The 19601-nt window shown below is 41.5% G+C and overlaps 1 protein-coding gene across 5 annotated transcripts in view; it reads left to right on the forward strand.

Moving 5' to 3' along the window:
- Positions 1–14224, forward strand: part of KDM3A (lysine (K)-specific demethylase 3A) — a 56689-nt gene extending 42465 nt beyond the window's left edge. For all 5 annotated transcript variants that reach the window (XM_010862222.1, XM_010862225.1, XM_010862223.1 and 2 more), the window contains exons 19-26: positions 915–1086; positions 5822–5909; positions 6756–6886; positions 10602–10721; positions 10806–10945; positions 12246–12422; positions 12504–12638; positions 13510–14224. In XM_010862222.1, the coding sequence (XP_010860524.1) occupies positions 915–1086; positions 5822–5909; positions 6756–6886; positions 10602–10721; positions 10806–10945; positions 12246–12422; positions 12504–12638; positions 13510–13590 (1044 nt within the window). In that variant the 3' untranslated portion in view covers positions 13591–14224. The remainder of the gene's footprint in view (positions 1–914; positions 1087–5821; positions 5910–6755; positions 6887–10601; positions 10722–10805; positions 10946–12245; positions 12423–12503; positions 12639–13509) is intronic.
- The last annotated feature ends 5377 nt before the right edge of the window (positions 14225–19601 follow it).

Genomic DNA, 19601 nt, shown 5'->3' on the forward strand with positions numbered 1-19601 from the left:
TCAAGGTTCTATACATCAGTGTCTCTTTTGCTGTCTCGTATACAGGGTTATTGTTACCATCTTTCTAAATTCCATATATATGCGTTAGTATACTATATTGGTGTTTTTCTTTCTGGCTCACTTCACTCTGTATAATAGGCTCCAGTTTCATCCACCTCATTAGAACTGACTCAAATGCATTCTTTTTAATGGCTGAGTAATACTCCATTGTGTATATGTACCACAGCTTTCATATCCATTCATCTGATGATGGACATCTAGGTTGCTTCCATGTCCTGGCTATTATAAACAGTGCTGCGATGAACATTGGGGTACCTGTGTCTCTTTCAATTCTGGTTTCCTCAGTGTGTATGCCCAGCAGTGGGATTACTGAATCATAAGGCAGTTCTATTCCCAGTTTTTTAAGGAATCTCCATATAATGGTTTTTAAAAGTTGAATTTGTTGCTAATGTTTTAGTCAGGCTATTTCACATGAAAATGAGGATTTCTGGCCTATCTTGGGTAACCAAAAGACTGGGCGATCTCAGGGTCATGTTCCTGGCTGATTAACAAGAAGCTGCAGCCCAGTGGCAACACCCGCCTCGGACAGGGCATTCTCGCTGCCTTTGTCTCTCCTGCACGTCCCTGGCCCTGAGCCATGGCGTTGCTGTTCTGTGAGTCGTGGGATCTGAGTCAGAAGGTATAATCCTTCCTTTTCAAAGCTTGCTAGTTAATTTGAGAGCAAGGGGTGTGTGTAGCAGGTAAGCAAAGACACGAAATGCTGTACGAACACAGGACTATGATGTCATTTTGGGAGCTGAACCTAAGGACCAGCCTCAGAGAAAAAAATCAGCAGCTGTTTGAGGAGGGACGGCCTTGGGAGAGGGGACAGGGCTGGGGGAGTTCAAACCGAAGTCTTCATTCTCCTCTCCTAGCCAGTGATGGTGTCAGGGGTGCACCACAAGCTGAACACTGAACTCTGGAAACCGGAGTCCTTCAGGAGGGAGTTTGGAAACCAGGAAGTTGACCTCGTTAACTGCAGAACCAATGAAATCATCACAGGAGCAACAGTAGGAGACTTCTGGGATGGCTTTGAAGATGTTCCGAGTACGTATTACAGACCCTTTAAGGGGCTGAGGGTGTGAAGTGGGGTTGGGGGTGGGCACAGGAGCAGCAGGAGCCGACTGTCCTTCAGTGGGAGCAGCAGTATTTTCTGTGAGTCTGGAGTTTAAAATTCCTATCTTACCTCCTCCTCCCTTTCTTTTTTCAAATTCTGTGCATTTGAACAGAGGCAGATTCTCTTGGTAGTTCTTTGAGAGTGAGATTTTAGTCACCTCTTCTTCAGGTGACTCCGTGTCTGTCCTGTGACAGACATGTGCCCAATGGCGGGGGACGGGGAACACAGAGCCAGGGCTTGTGCCTCCAGGGTGGTGGTTTTATGTAGCTTTGCTATTTAACAAGAAGATTGTCAGTATGTTTAACAAGACAAGCCGAGCTGAAAGTGCCAGAGAATTGAGTCCTTTTCCACACAGCTGAGCCTGGTTACTGCCTCCTTACTTGGTCAGGGGGCCGTGTGTCTGGTGCTGAGGCTGGGTGCTTTATGTGACTGGCCAGTCAGTAACGTGTTTACAAGCGCCCTGTGAGCCCCAGCACCTGTCGTCAGGCTCCTGCCCCCTCGAGAGGGTTTGGCCAGTTCATCTGTAGACTCTCAATTCAGGTTTGCTCATTTCTCATTCTTTTAAGGTATACCTTTACCTTGTAATTTCTTGCTTCCTTTTTGTCTGTTACTCACATTTACAGGTTATGGCCCACACTTTGAACAAACTTTATAACCAGGTATAGCTGACTTTAAGTGGAGTGTAATGGAGGTTTCTACACATGAAGCTTAAGGTGGAGTTTCAGATGTCAGATGTTTACCTGGAAATCAAAGTCTATGAAATGAAAGAGGAGGCAGGTGCAGTGTAGTTAGTGAAGCCGTGGCACACCTGACAGGGAGCTCTGGAGCAAGCGTCGCCCCTCGTGGTCTCAGACTGGGCTGAAGTGAGGAAGAGTCAGGGCCTGTATCCCCTCACCTCCCTCAGGCCATGGGAAGGGCAAGACCTGGCAGGGCAGCTCTCTGCACCTGAGGCTGACCTCAAAGCTGTGAGGGCAGCAGGTCCTTTGAAAGGGGATCTTGTTGTCATTCAGTTGCTCAGTCCTGTCCGACTTTTGTGACCCCATGGACTGCAGCATGCCAGGCCCCTCTGTCCTCTACTGTCTTCCCTGAGTTTTCTCAAACTCATGTCCATTGAGTCAATGATGCTGTCCAACCGTCTCATCCTCTGTTGACCCCTTCTCCTCCTGCCCTCAGTCTTTCCCAGTATCACGGTCTTTTCCAGTGAGTTGTCTCTTCACATCAGGTGGCCAAAGTATTGGAACTTCAGTATCAGTCTTTCCAGTGAATATTCAAGGTTGGTTTCCTTTAAGATTGACTGGTTTGATCTTGCAGTCCAAGGGACTCTCAAGAGTCTTCTCCCAACACCACAATTCAAAAGCATCAATTCTTTGATGCTCAACTTTCTTTATGGTCCAACTCTCACATTCCTATATGACTACTTGAGAAACCATAGCTTTGACTGGAGGGATCTTTGTCGGCAAAAGAGGATATAGAGGCACACATACCACAGTGTGCATTCCATTTAGGCCTGGGTTCAGATCCTGACTCTTGATATGTACTTGCTGTGTATGTGAACTCGCTTATTTCATTTTTCTAGGGCTCACACTTACTCATGCCTGCAGATGGTTAAGGCAGCCCAAAGTCCATGGCAGCCTGCCTTTTCCATATTGATCATTCTTCTGGCCAGACCCCAGCACACCACCCACACTGAAATGTCACTGATGTTCTGAGCAAACACTGTATCCTGTATTTTCCTGTGTTTGTTGTGCACCTATTTAAGTTAGATTATGGGACAGTACTTGTTTGACCATGAAACACTTGTATATAAACATTAGTCCTCAAGAACATAGGGTTTGAAGTCAAACCTGGGTTCCAGTTTCAGTTCTTACTGCTTAATAGCTGGATGACCTCAGTCATCTTTCAGTCAATTGACCTCAGTCAATTTCCTCATCCAAAAGTAGGAATATTATGTAGTGCCAGAAGTCACTGGGATATTGGATTGAGTTGTAAGAACTAAATGGATTTAAAACACTCAGCAGAGGCTAGAACACAGTAAGAGGTGTGAAATAATAGTTATCGTTGCTGTTAATCATAATGAGTCATGGCTATAAATTGTAATTTCAGCATATCTTTTTCAATTAGAGGTTCTTAGTTCCTTGACATGACCTGGAATGGTTAATTGTCTATTACAGGAAAATAGTCTGACTAAACCCTCTATGTATCATCCAGAAGATGGGGTGGTGGGGGAGGGTAGTTGGAGGGTGGGAGGAGTGGGCCCACTGTCTCTGGACAGAACATCAGGTTGTTTCAGTCTCTCTGAGCAAAATAAGTCATTTCTATTTCATGCTGGCCTCAGAAAACTGGGGTTTCTAGACATCTGTGACCTTTGATTGTTAAAGTGTTATGCTGTTTGTTATTTGGGAAGCTGCTTACTTCTTCTGGAATACTGTATAGGAGGAAACTGGATCTATCAAAACACTACCTATGTAACATGGACAAAAGGGAGCAGCTAAGATCTCAAAGAAGCAGTTTGAAACAGGGCTCTCAAAGAGAATCCGGAGAAGACAGGGCTTTAATACAAATTACTCAGTGATCTTTATTTTACTACCCCTTGCTGGGTATAATGGATTTCTTGACACTGAATAAATAAAATGGTTGGTAATTTGCAGGATGTGAATGTTAAAGTTAATATTTGTGTATCAAAAGAAGAGAGGCAAAAGGCAAAGGAGAAAAAGGAAAAATACATCCATCTGAATGCAGAGTTCCAAAGACTAGCAAGGAGAGAGAAGAAAGCCTTCAGTGCAAAGAAATAGAGGAAAATAATAGAATGGGAAAGACTGGAGATCTCTTCAAGAAAATTAGAGATACGTAAGAAACATTTCATGCAGAGATGGGCACAATAAAGGACAGAATGGAACAGAAGCAGAAAATATTAAGAGGTGGCAAGAATACACAGAAGTACTCTACAAAAAAGATCTTAATGACCTGGATAACTACGATGGAGTGATCACTCACCAAGAGCCAGACATCCTGGAGTGCGAAGTCAAGTGCGCCTTAGGAAGTATCACTATGAACAAAGCTAGTGGAGGTGATGGAATTCCAGCTGAGCTATTTCAAATCCTAAAAGATGATTCTATGAAAGTGCTGCACTCAATATGCCAGCAAATTTGGAAAACTCAGCAGTGGCCACAGGGCTGGAAAACAGGTCAGTTTTCATTCCATACCCAAAGAAAGGCAATACCAAAGAATGCTCAAACTACCACACAATTGCACTTCTCTCACACGCAAACAAAGTAATGCTCAAAATTCTCCAAGCCAGGCTTCAACAGTATATGAACCAAGAACTTCCAGATGTTCAAAATGTATTTATAAAAGGCAGAGGAACCAGAGATCAAATTGCCAACAGCTGTTGGATCATAGAAAAAGCAAGAGAAATTCAGAAAAACATCTACTTCATTGACTACGCTAAAGCCTTTGTGTGGATCACAACAAACTGTGGAAAATTCTTAAAGAGATGGGAGTATCAGAACATCTTTTCTGCCTCGTGAGAAATCTGTATACAGGTCAAGACCAACAGTTAAAACCAGACATGGAACAACAGACTGGTTCCAAATTGGCAAAGGAATACGTCAAGGCTATATATTGTCATCCTGCTTATTTAACTTACATACAGAGTACATCATGAGAAACACTGGACTGGATGAAGCACAAGCTGGAATCAAGGTTGCTGGGAGAAAAATCAATAACCTCAGATACGCAGATGACACCACCCTTATGGTAAAGAGGAACTAAAGAACCTCTTGATGAAAGGGGAGGGAAAAAAAAAAAAGGAAAAGACCTCTTGGTGAAAGAGGAGAGTGAAAAAGCTGGCTTAAATCTCAACATTCAAAAAACTAAGATCATGGCATCTGGTCCCATTACTTCATGGCAAATAGATGAAACAAGGGAAAGAGTGACAGACTTTATTTTCTTGGGCTTCAAAATCACTGTAGATGGTGACTGCAGCCTTGAAATTATCACACTTGCTCCTTGGAAGAAAAGCTATGTCCAACCTAGACATCATCTTAAAAAGCAGAGATAATACTTTGCTGACAAAGGTCAATAGAATCAAAGCTATGGTTTTTCCAGTAGTCATGTATGGATGTGAGAATTGAACCATAAAGAAGGCTAAGCGCCACAGAATTGATGGTTTTGAACTGTTCAGATGGTGTTGGAGAAGACTCTTGAGAGTCCCTTGGACTACAAGAGATCAAACCAGTCAATCTTAAATCAGTCCTGAATTTTCATTGAAAGACTGATGCTGAAGCTCCAGTACTTCAGCCACCTGATGTGAAGAGCCGACTCATTAGAAAAGACCCTGATGCTGGGAAAGCTTGAAGGCAGGAGAAGAGGACGACAGAGGATGAGATGGTGGATGGCATCACCAACTCAATAGACATGAGTTTGGGCAAGCTCTGGGAGTTGGTGATGGACAGGGAAGCCTGGCGTGCTGCAGTCCATGAGGTCGCAAAGAGTTGGATATGACTGAGCAACTGAACTGAACCAGATGTGTTAGGTTATAAAGATTTTGCAAAGACAAATACATTTTATTTGCATTGTTAAGGCATTAAGTGCTAATTGCCATTGATTTTGATCTGTTTCTGAGTTATAAATAGTAACAATTCAATAATTCTGGTTACCTTTCAGACCGCTTGAAAAATGAAAAAGAGCCAATGGTGTTGAAACTTAAGGACTGGCCACCAGGAGAAGATTTTAGAGATATGATGCCCTCCAGGTACGATTATGGGAGGGGGAGAGATGGTCCTTTTCTTGAGAAATAATGATCCTGGTGAGATGAAGAAGTTACTGACTTTTAAATGTGGCTCACTAATGAAAACCCTCTTTGTTTCCACTGTGGTGCTCTGCCAGAGAAAAGGCTGACTCAGGCATGCATGCACTCATTTGTAGGCAGGAGTGAGATCAGGCATGTTAGGGTTGGGTAGAATGTAGTGACATTGCTTTAGACAAGACAGTGGAATTGCTTGATCCATTTTCCTGATTTGCGCTTGAACCTTGAATGCTCAGAACTAAGGAATTATATATCCCTTAGTGTTACTTCATATCAGGAAGTTTTTGCTCAGATCTTTTGTCTGCAGTGTTCTAGATTTTTTTTTTTCTAGATTATTTTGATATATATGTGTGCTGTAGGAGAGAAAGAATACTTTGTTCATAAGCACTGCAATTCTAACCTTAAATGTTTTTTTCATTTATATTGAAGTATAGTTGAATTACAATGTTGCGTTATTCTACTATACAGAAAAGTGATTCAGTTTATATATATACACCCATTCTTTTTCATATTCTTTTTCATTGTGGTTTATCATAGGATATTAAATATAGTTCCAGTGCTACACAGAAGGACCTTGGTATTTATCAGTTCTGTATTTACCAGTTTGTATCTGCTAATCCCAGACTCCCAGTTCAGCTGTCTCCCACCCATCTCTGCCTTGGCAACCACCAGTCTCTCTGTGTCTCTGATTCTGTTTCCACAGACAGGTTCATTTGTGTCATATAGAGATCCCACATATAAGTGATTAGAAATGCAAGCTTATTTTGCAAATTCATTGTCTTCTTCTTCTAGGTTTGATGATCTGATGGCCAACATTCCACTGCCTGAGTACACAAGGAGAGACGGCAAACTAAACTTGGCCTCACGGCTGCCAAACTACTTTGTTAGGCCAGATCTGGGTCCCAAGATGTATAATGCTTATGGTAAGAAAGAAATGGTTAACTTGAAAAGATTATTACAGAAGTAAAACACATTAAAATATTTGTAACATTGGTTTTGGGGGAGGGAGAGAAGATGTCTGTAATCCTACCCTTTAACGTAGCAGTGGTCTTCATTATTGCATATTTCCTTTCATCCCTTGGCCACGTGTATGTATATTTCCCTTTCTTAATTGCAGTTGTAGGGCATATGCCATTTTTTAATAAAAATTTTCTCTTATACTTAATATTATACAAGAAAAGTTTTACATGTTGCTCAGTGGTTTTTATGATGATTGCATCATCATTTTTGATGGTTGCATGGTACCTCATTTAATGAAGGTCAGTTTATTCATTGTTTTAATGTTGCTGGACATTTAGGTCAGTCTGCTGGAATTTCAGCTGTTTTAACATCAGATGCACTTAAATGCAGTGTTCTGTGCTGGTGGGTAGTGTTCAGTTATTTGAGTTAGTATTAAACATACTCTTTGAATTTGTATTTCATTGTTATTCCTTCCTCACATAGTCCCAATTCCAGTGTCTCAGACTCGAGGGTGGCAAACCCTCTTTGGCATCTTTGCCATGTTCTCCAGACACCGTTGGGGGAGCGGGAGCGAGGGTTTGGACCTTAGCCCCCAGTTCTTACAGTGGAGTCAGGCCAGGAACCACCTGGAGTGAGGTCAGGGAACATTCCCAGAGAGGCCTTTATTTTGGGGAGTTCCCACAGTCCAGGTGCCCAAGATAGTTCTGCCAGGGTGGGCTGGGAGGTGGTCTAGGGGAGAGGACACAGCTGGCAGTAGTCCCCTTGCCCATGCCCATTTCCCCTCGCTCTTCAGGTCTCAGTTTAGAGAGCTCTGCCTGTGTTATGGGGCAGCAGCCTGTTCTGCAGCTGTGCTGCCTTCCTCTGAGCCCTTCAAAGCAGCTGGATGGCTGGGATTGCAGGGTGTGTTCTGTTCACAGTGAGGATTTACAACAGATTTACATGAATGGAAGCACTTTTCTACTAAAGCAAATGGTGTAATGTTTCATCATGATTATCCAGGTCTAATAGAAATTAGAAAGCTGTATAAGGTAGAAGTGGTTACCTGAGATGTTTTTAATATAAATAGTCTATATATTTGGTTTAAATAGCTCAATAGAGGTCTTTTCCTCCTAGATCCAATTGATAGATGGCAGTGCCACTCTATAATAGCTTTTCATATCAAAATTGTTCCCATTTAGAGTAACCAGTTAGGGGTGGAAATAATGAAAACGTGTTCATTTTCAAACATCTTCCACTTCATGATAAACCTCACTAATGAGCAGTCATTTTTCAAAAGTTGGGTGACTGAGCAGTGACTTCTCCAGGAGACAAAGTAGAGTGAAAGGCTCTTTGGAAAGATCACAAGTCAACCTCTTTTCAGCTCCACCACCACCAGTAGTTTTACAAATAGGGACCAGGACTTGAGGATGATAGAGGGGACATTGACCTGACTAGGAGACCCAAGGGGCGTCTAGTAACAGGTATGGGACTAGGTCTAAAGTCTCCTGATTTCCAGGCTTGAACCAATCTCCAGCCCCAGTGATCTGTCACCTAGCAGCCCCTACTGTGTCTGCTTATGTTCTTTGCGTGAAAGTCCATGGTGTGTTTTGTTTCAGGATTTTCTTTCATGGGAATCCTTTCCCTGGGACCATTGTTTTTGGTTCCACTGGCCAAACCAGCAAGCAGCTTCTGATGTCACTCTGAGATGTGTTCACCTTTCCTCACTCCTCCCAGCTCCATCTGCTTCCTTCTGCTCCCAGTGTTAGCCCACATCCTGACATTTATGCTTATCATTTCCTTACATTTATAATTTTACCATATATTTGTATTACTGCAGAATGTTTTTTCAGTATTTAACCTACTTTTGAACTTTATATGAATGGAATCAGACTTAGGGATATTCCTCCATGTTGTCATTAATACCTATTCATTTAATTCAGTTGCCACCTATCACACTGCCTTTTTTCTTCTCAAATTATACTTGTTTGCATTTTACTATAGAAAAGTAAATGCACTGAAAACCTGAGTCTAGGACAGTGACTTCCCATGTACTCGTCTCCCAGTTACAACAGCTCTCAGACTTTTTTTCCATAGTTGTTTCCTTATTTCCTCTCTTCATACTTTTTCCTTTACTATTTTAAAGAAAATCTCATATATCCTATGATTTTGTCCAATATCTAATGCTTTACTCACTCCTAGGGCTGGCGTTTCAGCACACTGGAAAGAAGGGAAACTGCAGCTAAGCCCTAGGGCCATGATCCCAGGTTGAAATGATAAGGTGTTGGCTCCTGTGTATATGGCTGCTCCTAAACCAGAGGCCCCTGCAAGCCAGAGAGAAATTCCTTGGCCTCCAAACAAGACAGGGCTTAAGTTGCAGGGCCTGGCGGGTTAGAAAACAGCCTTGGCTTGCCCATCCTGAGCCATGCTTGGCTCTGTGCCCAGTCAAGAAGCAGTGTCCTCATGTCAGGATGGGGATCCAAGGTAACCGCAAGGCTTGATGAGCCTCAAGGTGAATGCTGAGCAAATAGGCTTTCTCCTGGGCGAGGAGATTAGATTCTCAGGTTATGAGCACCAGCATGGACCTCATGCTCTGACTCGTGTGTGTGTGCTAAGGTGCTTCAGTCATGTCTGACTCTGTGTGATGCCGTGGACTATAGCCTGCCAGGCTCCTCTGTCCATGGGATTCTCCAGGCAAGAATACTGGAGTGGGTTGCCATGTCCTCTAGGGGATCTTCCTGACCCAGGGATTGAACCTGTGACTCTATGTCTCCAGCATCAGCAGGCGGGTTCTTTACCAATAGCGCCTAGGAAGCCTCTGCCTGGCTCAACCTCTTCCATCGTTGAGGGATCCAAGTGTGACTGAGTACATAGTCATTTTAGGTCCTAGCTTTCTGTGTTTGTTTGGGGCAGGGGTAGGGAAGTGTTGTGTTAGAATCCCCATCTTATGTCTTACCCCAGAGTCCTCGGCTGTGACAACCAAAGCTTGAAAGCTTGAGCTCGCCTGGTTGAGCAGACATCCTTTTGGCAAATCCCAGCCTCAGTGGTCCACTTACCTTCCCAAGTCCTACTTTCTAGTGTTGACTTTCTTTTCTTGTCAGCATACTGGCTTATTTTTAAAAAGCCCTTTTGTCTTTTTTTCTTTTATCCATATTTTATTTAAATTTCATCCAGATTTTCAGGTATTTTGCCTAGCACCAGAAACTAGTATTAGAACTTGTTTTTTTATTCTTACAAACGTAAACGTTTAATATTTATTCAAAGTTGAAAAGATAAAATAACTTAATATTGAATATTGTTCTGTTACTCTTCCATGCTTAGAAAGGTAGATTTTAAATTTTGTGGCCAAGTATTCCAGGGAGTTGGAGAAGGCAATGGCACCCCACTCCAGTACTCTTGCCTGGAAAATCCCATGGACGGAGAAGCCTGGTAGGCTGCAGTCCATGGGGTCGCTGAGGGTCGGACACAACTGAGCAACTTCACTTTCACTTTTCAGTTTCATCATTGGAGAAGGAAATGGCAACCCACTCCAGTGTTCTTGCCTGGAGAATTCTAGGGACGGGGGAGCCTGGTGGGCTGCCGTCTCTGGGGTCACACAGAGTCGGACATGACTGAAGTGACTTAGCAGTAGCATTCCAGGGAGTGGGAAAGACTGTGGCAGCCTGTGCTAGTTCAGTAAATTTCAGGCTTTTCTGCCTGCAGGATTAATTACTCCAGAAGATCGGAAATATGGAACAACAAATCTTCACCTAGATGTATCTGATGCAGCTAATGTCATGGTCTATGTGGGAATTCCCAAAGGACAGTGTGACCAAGAAGAAGGTAGGATCCTAAGCATAAAAAAAGTGGGGCTTACTCTCTGAGCTGGAACATGTGTGATCTGATGTTTGCCTTCTCTTGCTCCAGAAGTCCTTAAAACTATCCAAGATGGAGATTCTGATGAACTCACAATAAAGCGATTTATTGAAGGAAAAGAGAAGCCAGGAGCTCTCTGGCACATATATGCTGCTAAGGACACAGAGAAGATACGAGAATTTCTTAAAAAGGTGTGCTCCTTACCCTGTGGCATGTGAAGAGAGAAACGCGCAGAACGGCAGTATTATTAATTACTACATGTCAAGACCTGACTGGGTCACTGACAAATAATCACAACCTCAAATGTTAAATCTGTGCATCTCAGATTGGGTAGGCTAAAGCTGGTTTCTAAGGATCATCGGTTTCTAGATGATTAGGCTCACATCTTTGAAAGGGGGGGAACTTGTTTTGTTTCTCATGTCTGTGTTTTATGTTCCAGTGAATTTGGAGGGTTTTGTGCTCTGCCTTCACCTTCATGGTAGTTCCTCTGATCATCACATAATATCTATTTTTACAGCCCTAAAAACCTAAGCACTTCAGAAATCCATGTATCATTTCTTTGCACTTGAGAGCTGTGTTCCAAGTGAGTTACTCAGGTCTCTGTTGGTTTTGTCCACCCTCATGTGGTAGTAGGTCAGGGAGACCTCACACCCTGCTGGTGGCTGTCAACTTATGAAGGGTCATGGGAGAGGTATACAGGGACTTTGAAGATCCCAAGATTCCAGTAGTTAGGTTATTCAGCAAGGGTTCTGTGTGGAATCCTTTGTTCTAGACACAGATGGGCATGTTCAATTTTTAACCTGTTTGCCACTGAGGCTGCTAGTTTTAACACAGATGTTTATGGCTGGTACTCTTCATTTGTTCATGAGGAATGGATACGCAAGGTCCTAGCCTTGTGCCAAGTTAGATCCTTAACCAGTGTTTGCCTCAATCAGGATGTCTTTTGCTAAGGATAACTTGGTTCCTCTAGAGGACCTCCTGGTCACCATGTTGTTCCTTTGATAGTGTCACCCTGAATCTGTGCTGCCCAATACTGGTCTAGAATAAACAAGTTTCATCTGTAGCCATCTTTGGGTCTGTTTCATAACTCAAATTGTTAAGTGAATTAGAGGTTTATAACAACTGCAGAGCAATAAATCTATTTTTAAGGAGCTTAAGTCTATTTACATTCAAAAGTCTAGGCCAAAACATTGTCCAAACACAGTATTTACAAAAATAATGCAGACTGCCAGTTGTGGTTTATAGGAAATGACAAAGGAACCCACATTTTCTTGGTTTATAGGAAATGACAAAGGAACCCACATTTTCTATCAGTCTCCTCTTGGTCCATTCAGTTATTGTCTTTGAGTACTATTTTCTCTTTCTGCCAGCCAGGGCTTATGTTGAAGAAGGCCTGACATTTACTGACCGTCCACATTGTTCAAGGGGCCAAATGCCCTCCTGGAGCCCTAGCACGTAACTCAGTTTCATAACCTTTGGAATGTATTCTAGGTGTCAGAAGAGCAAGGTCAGGAAAACCCCGCCGACCACGATCCCATTCATGATCAGAGCTGGTATTTAGACCGATCACTGAGGAAGCGTTTGCATCAAGAGTATGGGGTTCAAGGCTGGGCTATTGTGCAGTTTCTTGGAGATGTGGTATTTATCCCAGCAGGAGCGCCACATCAGGCAAGAACCATTATTGTATTCTTTATTCTCCATACACTACTGATGTGGCTTGTGTTACTGATGTGGCTTCTTGTTTTCCAGGTTCATAACCTATATAGCTGTATCAAGGTGGCTGAAGATTTTGTTTCTCCAGAACATGTTAAGCACTGCTTCTGGCTTACTCAGGAATTCCGCTATCTGTCACAGACTCATACAAACCACGAAGATAAATTACAGGTAAAAATAGCTGTGATCCCGGGCATTCTCTGATTCTGACTTCATGGCCCTTTGTCAGTGAATGTCCATCCATACCAAGCTGTAGAACAAGGAGCGTATGATTGAAGCCCTCCACAGGGCCAAGTTCAAATTCCCTGGCCACCAGAAGATCCATCCACATCTCTTAAGAAGTGGGGATTTACTAAGTTTAATGTGGATGAATTTAAAAACATGGTTGCAGAAAAGCAGCTCATCCCAGATCACTGTGGAGTCAAATACATCCTTAATCTTGGGCCCCTGGACAAATGGCGGGCCCTGCACTCAGGAGAGCCTTAGTGCTGTCCCTTCCTTACTCATGCCCACCAATAAATCCTTATTTCCTGTCAACAAAAAAAATAGTCCATGAACTTGGCCATATCACACTAGGTAACAATGAGTTGATGAACTGGCTGGTTCTACTACCTACTTAGGCAAAGGAGGAATAAACCAGAAGGGAATCTCACTTTGGTTCAGAGGCTTGCAGTAGTGAATGATCTAAAATATGTGATTTCATTTAGAAAACTAGGGACATATATAAACCCTGAAAAAGAGAGCTGTACCCTGGGAGTTGCTTCTCTCTGCAGTCAATGAGGGCAGGGCCACATAGGATCAAAGCCTGTGGAAGGGGGAGAATGAGCTTTTCATTTCTTCAAAGGAGGCATGGGTTTAAAATGTGTATAAAAGCCTCCAAGGATCCCAGGGGCCTTTCAAGTATTATTAACATTTCATATTGAATTTTAGTCTTAAGTTCCAAGAGCATGGTAATGAAATTGGTAGGGGGAAAGTTTATTCTCAGTGGACAGATTTTAGATTTAATGCTAAACTTGACCATATTTTCTCTCATTTCGATCAGGTGAAGAATGTTATCTACCATGCAGTAAAAGATGCGGTTGCTATGCTGAAAGCCAGTGAATCCAGTTTTGGCAAACCCTGAGGGTCCCAGAGGCACCTTACCCCTGCACATTGGAAGTGAATTACTGGCAGCTGTTCAAACTCTTCAGGCAGGATTCCTGTGGACTTTGAGACTCATGTTACCTCATCTTCTTTTTTAAACTGTACCCACCTGGTAAGGGGGTACTCTGTCTAATGTATATTTCTAGTGTTTACAGACACTAAATGTGTATATGTAGTAACTATTTACAGAACATGCATCCTTTAAAACTGTGACTTCTCACCTAGTGCAGAGCTTCTACCCACCTGTAAAGACAGAACCCCCTCTCAGTTTTGGAACAACATCTGCAGTTACTCCCCAGCTGTGTGGTTGGACAGTTTAATCAAATGGATTATAACTCTTAGGAACCACCACACAGTTGATTTGGGTTGTGTTTTGTTGTGTCTGTCTGAGTACCCTCTCTCCCAGCCCTTAGGGTTCAGAAGAACAGTGGAGGAAGCGACCACCAACAATGCAGTTCTTATACTGTATTGCATTAGGACTGGCATTATATAGCAGAAGTCAACTACTGTACAATTCTTGGGGTTAACCAGCTTTAGTTAAATGGAGTTTTAATTTAAATTGAAGCTTTGCTAATTTTAAGTGTTAAGCATTTTGCATTAAAGTATTCATATAATGTTTTGACTCAGTTTATTGGCATTATTCTCTGGTTGCAGAGTCAACACACATTTCATCAGTATTAATGGGTGTAAGAGTTTACACCAGGCAGTCATCCTAAAAGCACAGAAATTCGATGTTATAGTGATTTCTGAATGGGTATTACAGTGCTCACATGGAAACAAGTTCCTCCCCAGCCAAGTGGAAACTCCTGTCACATTTTTGTAAAGAAACACCACTGATTAACTACCTTTAGAAATGAAAATTAACCAAAAAACCAAATGGTGACTAGCTAAATGATTCTAAAAAGTTAAGAGGTCAAAACACTTTGTCTCTCTTCTGACCCTTTATAATTCAAGAGTTCACAAAAGAAAATGAAATTATTAGAAGTTTTAAAACTGTAGTATCAAAAATAATCATCTCTATGAAGAAAGGAAATTCATAAAGAAGCCAGTTTTCTATACCTTGTTGATTTTCGTAAACAGCTCTAGCTGTACTAAAATGATTAAATTGAAATCAAGTAACATAGACAAGGCCTGGAGCCTGGGTTTTTACCTGTGAGCTCAGAGTGGTAAGTCAAAGATGCATACCTAATGCCAACCCACCTCAAGCCAAAATCTTTAATGGATGAACTTTCAAAAACATAAAGTTTTCTGAAAAGAATAAATGGAAATATCTATTAGTGGGAAACATCTTCCTTGGGAACGTCTTACCAGAAGCTCCTTTATACAGTTTTGGATCTAGAATTGGCACTGTTGATTAGAAATCCCCAATAGCCAAAAGAAGATGAAAAGTTGAATTCTCTACTGAAGAAATCACCATCAAGCCAGACCTCAAAGGAATCCCAAAGATAATTCCAAGGACTTATTACTTATAATCAGATGCCCACAAATAAAAAAAATTGAAAGCTCCCATGAGCAAGAGTCAATGCAAACCTGCAAACTGCTATATTAAACCTGCAATGTTTGTAAATTCTGGAATGATCCAGTACTTTATATTCTGAAACATTTAGTATGCGTGAAGAAATGGGTGTATGGGGATATGATAAAAGAATGAGGTTGCCATAAATGACCAGATTGGGAAAGAAGCTGAATACAGAAATGAGACATTAAAATTAGAAATTCAGCACATGAGTTAAGCAGAAAAAAGATCTTTTACAAACTAAAAGATTGGTAAAAAGATACAGTTCAGGGTTGAGTAACAGGGAACTATAGAGAAATATTTACTTAGCAGACACAGAAAAGTACAGGTTTGACAATAAGTCAGAGAATCAAGAGATTGGTGAGGGATGGGTTAAGTCTAGACCCCTAAAAATTATTTTCCTTGTTCATTACTGACATTTTCAGATAACAGCCAGAATTTCTCAGGAAAGAAAACCCACATCATTATGCAAGAAAAAATGGTGTACAAGGGAAGTTGTAAATTCCTGGATAACCTTAAGCAATTTTCACAGTATTTTCGTAAATCTGGATAAAGTTCCTCTTAAACATAGAATTAACGTATGATCCAGCAACTCCACTCCTATGTTTAAACTCAAAAGAATCAAAAGCAAGGATTCAAGCAGATACTGGTACACTCATGTTCACAGCAGCATTATTCACAAGAGCCAAAAGTGGAGACAACCGAACAGATGAACAGATAAGCAAAGAGGCATTTATATACAGTGGAATATTTTTCAGTCTTGAAAGAAATTCTGACACCTGCTACAACATGGACGAGTCTTGAAAATATGCTAAGTGAGATAACGGCAGACACACAGAACGAGATACTATATGATCCTCTTATAATGAGGAACAGTCATACTCCTAGAATAGAGCAGGAAGTACGGTGATGGGTGCTGGGGCTGAGAGGAAGCGGAAGTGGAAGTTACTGTTTAATGGACACAGTTTCTGTTTGGGATGATGAAAAAATTCTGGGGATGAATGGTGGTGATGGTTGTACAACATTGTGAATGTCCTTACTACCACTGAATTGTACACTTAAAAATGATTAAAATCATCAGTTTTTTTATGTATCTTTAAACCAAAATAAAAATTAACTCCAAGTAGGAAAAACCTGTGGAGTCGAATGAGAAAATGACATTCTTATTTTCAGTTGATGAAAAAGGTAGAAGGAACAAGTATGCCTTTTCTAAGTACAGGTTTCCCCCACTGTTTGAAAAGAGGTTTCCTGTGAAACCTTTCACACGCGTAGAAGCAGGTACCTTAGGACACATCTTGCTAACGGACACACAAAGTCGACATCAGGCACAGGTGCCACAGACACAGTTCATAGCTGTGGCGCCCTGACGCCGAGTGTAGTTTTGTGTAAAGGAGCATGGCAATGCCACTTTCATGGCTCAGCATGTATGCTGCCACTGTTCCAGCTTGTTGCAAAACAAAACGCTGAATGCTGTTTTCACGTTTTGCCTTTTTTTTTTTTTGTAAAAACAAAAAATCCTCTTCAGATTTCTTTCCATTAGCAAAAACAGGTACTAACATAGGTATTTCATAAATGTGAAATAGTGTAAAGCAGACTTTCAAAAAGTGGGGGATAGGGACTTCCCTGGTGGTCTAGTGGTTAAGACTCTGCACTCCCAAGGCAGGGGGCCTGGGTTTGATCCCTGGTCAGGTACCTGGATCCCCCAGGCCACAGTAAGAGTTTGCAAGCTGCAACTGAAGATCCTACATGTTGCAACTAAGACCTGGCACAGCCAACTAAATATTAAAAAATAATATGTTCTATGATGACTATGGAAATAACTACAAAATCCTCAAATGTTGAAAAATTAAGCAACATACTTCCAAGTAAATGAATGACCAAGAAGAAATCAGAAAGAAATTAGATAGTTGAAACAATAATAAAAATACAACCTTCAAAAATGAGTTCAGTTTACAACAGTGCTTTGATAGGAATTTACAAATTTAAATGTATTTATAGTAATATTTCTAAAATGTGTAGTAGAAGCATTTCATCAGTGCAAAACATGCAGTTGAAAGATTTTAACTATAGATTTCAATTTTTTCAACATCTAAAACTTCAGATTTTATGATTTATATTTTTTGTATGTTTTATGTTAGCTCTGGCCTTGTAATATATGACACGATATATATTCAGGTACATTCCCTCTACATTCACTTTTGAGAGCTTTCATTAGAAATGGATGTTGACAGCTCCCTGTCAGCCATATGACCTCAAGGGTAAACAACCAATACTCTTCAGTGTACTGTGTTGCTGGCGTTTTTTAAAATGTACCTTGGTTTGTGTTTTTGCATCCTGTGATGTCTACAAAATGCCCATCTGCATCTGCTGCTTCTAGTGGGAAAAAGAAGAAGGCAATTACTCTTGAGATAAAACTCAGGATAATTGCCCAGCACAAAGGCAGCAAGCCAGTCAGTAATGGTCACTGCACATGAGTTAGGAATTTCCATTGATGATCTCAACTATTTTAAAGGTTAAGAAGTGAATCTGATGCAGTGAATAGCATCAATTAAACACACTGTCATCACAAAAGAGCTGGTCTAATGATGATACTGAAAAATTGTCACGTGCTATACCACTTAGCCAACGATGCCCTAGGCTAAGGTAAGAAGGCTTTTCGATTCACTCTTTATACCTGTTTATAGCAACTTGTGCTAGGTTTCAGAGCTTCAAAGGGCATCATGATTTTCATAGTGTGAAATTCAGCAGTGACGCAGCACTGATGCTAAAAGGTGCTGATGATTTGAAGGAAGAGCTATATAGGACAATTGTGGGTGAGAAGTACTCACCAGAGAGACTTCCCTGGTGGTCCAGCAGTTCAGAATCCACATTGCAATGCCAGGGACGCAGGTTCAATCCCTGGTTGGGGAACTTATCCCACATCTCACGGAGCAACTAAGTCCACAGACCACAACTACTGAGTCCACACACAACTAGAGAGTCCTTGTGCTGCAACAAAAGATCCTGAGTGACGCAGTGAACATCCCATGGCTGCAACTGACCCCTTGCAGCCAAATAAATGTTTTTTTAAAAATTGCCAGAAGAAAAAGTTAATATTGATGAAACAAGCTTATTCGAGAACTGTATGTCAGGACATACATACATTCAAGAGTTCAATACAATGCCTGTATTCAAGGCATTCAGAGACCATTTAAGTTTTTGGGTGGAAATGTTGCAGGGTTCAAATTAAAGTCTTTCCTAATGTACCATTTAAGAAACCCTAGAGCATTCAGAAATCTGAGTAAGAATACACTTCCCATTATCACCATAATAAGAAAACTTGCAGTACCATTGGCATTGAGGCTGAAGAGCCTTCCACTGAAGAGCTGATTGAACTGGAGAAAGAAGTTGAGGTGAGGAAGAACAGTTCTATCTGAGATGCCAAAAAAGTTCACAGCAAAGAAACTTAGCAGAGGTGTTTGCTACTATCACCAGTGGTGTACAGATGTTAGAAATGGTTGTTAATTATAAGAGATTGGCAAGACCTGGCAGGTAGGTTCAGGAAGCTCTTGCTTGCCATAGAGAAGAAAAACTGCAAAGCTAGTTATCTTCCTGAAGAACACTGTATCTGCTAAACCAAGGGTCTGTACCCCAGTTCCTCCTTCCAGCTATTCTCAAGCCTCATGGAAAGACTGATGACCCTGTAGCATCATCATCCAGCAATTAATTTTAGTTTGATGCTTTGAACATTCTTCAGACCCAGTGTGCTTTCAGCTGTGAGCACTAACGGTGTTACCCATACAGCCATTCTGCTTTTCACTTTCAGTACAGTGTTCAATTAGTTACATAAGATTCAATTGTTGTTCAGTTGCTCAGTTGTGTCCTACTCTTTGCAACCCCATGGACTGCAGCATGCCGGGCTTCCCTGTCCTTCACTCTCTCGCAGAGTTTGCTCAAACTCATGTCCATTGAGTCAATGATGCCATCCAACTATCTCACCCTCTGTCGTCCCTTCTCCTCCTGCCCTCAATTTTTCCTAGCATCAGGGTCTTTTTCCAGTGAGTTGGCTGTCACATTAAGTGAACAAACTATTGGAGCTTCAGGTTCAACATCAGTCCTTCCAACAAATATTCAGGATTGATTTCCTTTAGGATTGACTGGTTTGATCTCCTTGCTGTCCAGTGGACTCTCAAGAGTCTTCTCCAGCACCACAGTTCAAAAGCATCAATTCTTCAGTGCTCAGCCTTCAATACTTTATTATAAAATAGGCTTAGGTTAGATGATTTTGCTTAACTCTGGTTTAATGTGTTCTGAGCACATTCAAGGTAGGTAAGGCTAAACTATGATTTGCCAGATTTGTATCTAACAGTGTGTGTGTGTGTGTGTGTGTGTGTGTGTGTGTAATCTTGAGTTTTCTACATATAAGATCGTGTCATCTATGAATAGGGACAATTTTACATCTTCCTTTTCAATCTGGGTGCCTTTAAATTCTTTTT

The sequence above is a fragment of the Bison bison genome, unplaced genomic scaffold, assembly GCF_000754665.1.
Source record: "Bison bison bison isolate TAMUID 2011002044 unplaced genomic scaffold, Bison_UMD1.0 scf7180017864480, whole genome shotgun sequence".
Lineage (NCBI taxonomy): Eukaryota > Metazoa > Chordata > Mammalia > Artiodactyla > Bovidae > Bison > Bison bison.